The following is a 5745-nucleotide window of genomic DNA, read 5'->3' on the forward strand; positions in this document are numbered from 1 at the left end:
TAGAAAAAGACTGGTAAATCACAAATTGATAAATTGAAATCCTAATAATGATGATATATCTGACTGTAGCATGTGTCTACTAATAGACAATGAATCTTTGTATTCATCAGATCGAATACATGTCTGTGATTTTGATGACGTTATCTTAACCGATGATATAACATAATCTCATGCATAATAAGCCATTATGTTGAATAAATACCTTACATTGCATTATTTTTTACTTACAGTGTCAGAATACAAGGAATTGATTTTCAAAACAATTTGAGTGCAACGGTTATTGAAATGTCTGCGGAAGGACATTTAGATGTAGTGGTGACCGAAATGCTAACAGCCACAGCTGGCGATGAGGAATATAGCTCTTTTTCGTCAGTGGCTGAGCAAAATCTGATTACGTGGTCTTGGAAAGGTATGGCGTGGCCTTGGTATGTGACCTGCGAGCTCGTCATCGCAGTTCTTGGGATCACTGGTAACGTTCTCGTCATCGCTGCAGTGTTCGGGCGTCGTTCGAAGAGTCGCTCAACGGATATCCTCGTGGGAAATCTTGCAATAGCTGATTTTGTCACTTCGATCCTCTTGATTCCGTATCCAAAGTTGAACTCCATTCCCAATTCATGGACTGGCGCATTATTCTGTAAAGTCGTGGAAGGTGAATACTTGATGTGGACCACCGTAACGGCATCAATCTACAGCCTAGTGGCAGTGTCCCTTGATCGCTTCTTTGCGGTGGTTTATCCGATCCAGTTTAGACGCTTCGCAAATCGCCGACTGGTCAATCCCATCGTTTGTCTTATTTGGGTGGGATCGTGTGTCTTCATGGTTCGAATCTTCTTAATCAACTCTACAAATGTGATATTGGGAAAGTGCGTGTATAAGCGAGAACACAGAAATCTTGAAATAGTTTATGGGATTTATATTTTCGTCGTCCAGTTCGTCCTCCCAACCGTCCTTATGCTTGCGACCCAGGTAGCCATTGCGCGCTCACTCCGGCGGGAGGCCGCCCGCTTCGTGTCGAACGAGTCGACGGCATCGTTCCACCACATCGCCCGATCTCGAGTCCTCACGCTAACATTGACGGTTGTCCTTGTCTACGTCATATGCTGGGCTCCAGACCAGATAGCGTTCTTCTCTTTCAACCTGGGACTTATCACTCCTTCCTTTGTGCGTAGTCCTTTTGCACGTGTTGTCACCGCACTCGCCATTTGTAACTCCTGCGTGAACCCGATACTGTACACCCTTCGTCACCCGCAATTCCGTGAAGCCGTTAAAGACTTTTTCAGAAACACGAACAAAACAACTACACCAATATTTGAGGATGTGGAATCCCAATTCCAACCCGATAAGCGTCATCCCAAGATCGAAATAACTTAGATTTTGAATTGCCATACTTGCGCGCTGGCAATTTTCCAGCATTATTTAAAGGTAGAATCATCTCCTAGAAATTCGTTGCACATATTTGGTACACAAATCTATAAGAGTCTTAAGGGGTACCCGTATCACGCATGATCATCATGTGACAAAATGAGTCAGACATGAAACACATGCCATTCTATGATAAGACCTGCAGCGCATCAAGTTTTTGAAGTCCACATCTTGGTTCTTCGTTGTGTTAGCGTTTACGTTGTTCTTTACAATTTTCACTGGCAGCGTTTTGAAAAAGTAAAAAAGTCTGCATTTTATTCCTTTCTTGTTCATACGATTTTTCTTTATTTCAGTTGCAGAATTTTCTAAGCTTTTAATCTCTATGACTTTAACAGGTGATTTAAAATTACAACAAATTCTAGGCGATCAAAATGCATGATTCGTCATAACAACGACGAATCGCCAGCATGAACATGAAAATACATTGTAACGCATTTTTGGAAACCACAAGATTTCTCCCCTCTTCCCTCAGGCTCCTTCTTTTTATCCACATGCCTCCTTTGCCAGGATTCATCCTTCTAAGGTGTACTGCTATTTTAAGCATAAAAATGTTGGTGAAGACATTTAATTAATATGTTAATACTGAATGATATTTATGATGATGATATTTCTGTTATCATCAAGAATAACAATATCGATTTTTATTGATTTCGGTAGCACAAAAGTTACAAATAATTATATCTATGCGACTAGACTTACTTGTAAAATCTACGATGATTCGATCTCGGCTAGTTTAATGCCCGGATCTGCGGTTTACGTAGAGACGTTTATGGAGAGCCTGTTTGGTCTCGCGAATGTGGTTGCCCGTGCAAATTTCCCTTTAACACTTGAGCCGATATAACAAATACTTTCTTCCGTTTTTGTTTTAAAATTGGTTGCCCAGGGTATACCAGTTTCTGCCAAAGAGTGTAAGAAGGCTTAAAATAAGCCGGAATTCCATCTGACTGAGAATCCGGCCGTCGGGTTTTCTCTCACGGCCCTTCGCAGTGAGGACAAAATAGATCAGAGACACTTTTGAGGCACAGCAGTAAAGAAATAGTCTGTTTTTATGCACTTGAATAACACACCGGCCAAAATTCTGATGACAAAGAAGTTGCAAGCTTGATAAGGAAACCAACTGATTTTAAAAGAGGGGTTACGCGAAATAATGTTAACGTGCAAGACCTTCCGTTAACAAAGGAGAGACTTCATGACAACCTTTTACCAACTGCACACAAATCCATAATTTGGGAAATTCTTCAACGGCCTAAGATAAGGCACTGATATCGCCCATTCACAAATCGAGGGTGAGGCAGTAATCCATCACACGGCCATCATCCAACCCATCCACCAATGGCCACTACAATGGGGATTTGGGGGGAATTTGTAAAGTTGAACAAAATCATTAATGTCAACTTCGTTCATTCATTCATTCATTCATTCATTCATTTCTTTATTGGTCTATGTCAGACATAGAAATTTGGCTTCCACTGGCATTACATTGCAACAATTAGATGTTCATTAAATCCTGAAAAAAACAACAACACCAAAACAATATCTTACTATCGAAACTTCGGAATAACTAACACTATTTTACAACGAACCTTCGGAACAACGGACTGTAACGGTACAGTAACCACGGATGTAAGAGGGCGCTGTTTCATGTATCCACTCTCATGCAATTGCAATATCTGAAATGTCCAAATATCAACTGATTAGTAAAATGTGCGTGGAAAGTCTCTGTTCGTCTCTTCATGCTGCCGTTTTTCATTGCTGGTTCCTTCTACTACATACGGATCATTTAAATCCAATGTCTGCCCGTTAGCTATCCGCGGAAAATCGCGTGAAAAACACATTATCTTCTTTGAGTGGCATGTAATATAACACATCGTCAATCTTTGTTATGAAGAAGGCAGCGATGATCATGCTATCCCGCAGCACCTCTTTGAATCACGGGTCCGTGTACATGCAAGGTAACGAAATATTGATGCTATTAAGATAAGATAGATATAAGATTTTAGTTTATTCTTTTAGTGTTATCAGTAATTAAATTTATTTTGTCCTCCTAATCTGTATTTGAGAAGAATATGCTATATCCTCAAGTATCTTTTTCTTTTCTTTTTTTTGCTGCTGTCTATATCTTGGTCCTATGTTGTATCCGTGTTCCTTATCTTGATATCTACACTTGGTTCAATACTGAGGCCTACTCTTAACAAGCTTCCTCCTAAGTAGGTTTCGTCATAACGATTACTTATTTAGCATTCACTTAGATTCTATCCTTCACGGATTGACAACCATATGTGACCCTGCACTACAAAACCAACTAAGAATTTCCTGACATGGATTTCTAGTTAAGGCCAAATTCAGGAAGAGCAGACTTTAAGCTTTGAAATGATGTTTAACTAAATTCAAATAGCCTTTCTAACCTATCCAAATATTGATAAGAAAATCCATATCTGGAAAAGTGTTTACTGAGAAAAGAGGTTCATATTAAGTATAAGTCTAATCACGGGCTTAACCTTTACTAAGCTACATACGTGTTAGCTGTGCAATGAATGGGACAAAAACAGGACATGAAACGCTGCAGTATAAACAATGATGGAATTATCAAATTAAACTGAAATTGATTTTGCTTTAATCGCACATTCCATCCATGATAAATACCAGCTTTAAAAGCAACAGCATCATCTTTCCAAAAGTTCTTTTTTTATGAAAAGGAAATCTATGACACATCTAATCACACTATTATACAGAAAAGCGTCGTAGAAAATCTGCTAAAAACACAATTTCCCATTTGTTTCTTGATCCGAAACCATACAATATTGTGGATGAAGTTTTGCTCTTTCAGAAAATAATAATGAAAAAAAAAATAAGATTGACTAGATTGACCCATCTCACCAATTTTGACACCTGACACAAAATCAGTGTGTGCGACGTCTTGTTGGCTTTGTGATGTAATAGTCTATTGTGCATCCTAGCTGGATATCATGTATCATCTTTTTGTTTTGTATTTTTCAATGAAAAGAAATGAACATAGATTGAAATTGAAACTACGAATGTAAAATGTGTATGCAGGGATTGGAGTCATAAGCTTCATGTAGTTTCAAGTTTATTTCTTGTTTCACGGCCAGCATTGCCGATTATTCGATTATTTGATTTTTCTCAAACTTCACTATGAAAATGAATGTTAGCGAATTTACTGAATCCACGAAATATATATGTATAATATAACATATATATATATGAGATACATTCCCCTTCGAATTTCGTATACAGAGTAATCACGTTGATTGTCGTTGTGAGCATAATTGGTATCTTGCTATCCTCGTGCGTTACTAAGGACACTTTGTGTTGAATTCAGAAATTATAGAATAACACTTCCACATCTATACATAAGCACACACACAGGCACAGACACTGATACACAGACACGTATTTTGCATAGGCTTATACAATAGAGCATGTGTGTGTGTTTGAGTGTGTACCGAGCAAGTTTTATCTTTTTATTTTTTTTCTCTCATTCTCTCCAGAGGGATAGATTATGCTTAGCATACATAACTTTAATCGTTATTGTTTTCCACCTTAAAAAAAATAACAATACAGAAAACTGCTCAATTCGGTCTGTGTCTGTGCTTAATCACGTGATTGCGCGAATGATAAAGAGGCAAGATTTGTTGCATGCGATAATTATACATTTTTGTTAAATCTTATTTTTGTTTTATTTTCCTTCCTCCACTACAGTTATCTCTCTAACTCTTAATATGCCACGTTCGCACCTCCGACTCAGTTGACGGGGGTGCTATTCGTTATTCCGAAGGTTCGCTATTCCGAAGGTTCGTTATTCCGAAGGTTCGTTAATCCGAAACACACAAATTCCTTATACCTAGAGGTTCTTTAATCCGAAAATAAAAAAGGGTTCGTTAATCCGAACATTTGCGGAGTTATTCCGAAGGTTCGTTATTCCGATGATTTGTTACTCCGAAAATGAAATTCGGATTAACGAACCTTCGGAATAACGAATCTTCGGACTGAAGAGCCTTCGGAATAACGAACATTCGGAATAACAAACCTTCAGAATAACGAGCTATAACCGTTGACGGCGTACCAACTTCGCATATTCCGCTCAAACGCACAAACCCGCCAAAACCGATCAATAAATCGACAAATGCCACAGTACAATGAAAGCGTTTTTCCGTTCCTCTCGTCTATAGCTTGCATTTCATGTTGTGATTTACTAACAAGCAGTGTTTCACACTGAATCTGCGTGCAAATTATAAGTTTCTGTCACTGCTTTGTGTGCAAATGTTATTACGGTAATGTAAATGCTGGGCATTTGAAAGAAAA

The 5745-nt window shown here is 38.5% G+C and overlaps 1 protein-coding gene across 1 annotated transcript; it reads left to right on the top strand.

The window, feature by feature from the left end:
• Positions 1 to 324: 324 nt before the first annotated feature.
• Positions 325 to 1371, top strand: LOC139731646 (allatostatin-A receptor-like). The gene has a single exon (XM_071642537.1). It carries the CDS (start codon positions 325 to 327, stop codon positions 1369 to 1371), a length of 1047 nt encoding a protein of 348 aa, XP_071498638.1.
• Positions 1372 to 5745: the final 4374 nt, after the last annotated feature.

Source organism: Diadema antillarum, unplaced genomic scaffold (assembly GCF_040938485.1).
Source record: "Diadema antillarum isolate AM-2024a unplaced genomic scaffold, OU_Dant_1.0 seq00000382_RagTag, whole genome shotgun sequence".
Classification (NCBI taxonomy): domain Eukaryota; kingdom Metazoa; phylum Echinodermata; class Echinoidea; order Diadematoida; family Diadematidae; genus Diadema; species Diadema antillarum.

Bases quoted from the DNA above. Each gene is read 5' to 3' on its own strand.
- LOC139731646 (XM_071642537.1), top strand. From the start codon at position 325: ATGCTAACAGCCACAGCTGGCGATGAGGAATATAGCTCTTTTTCGTCA.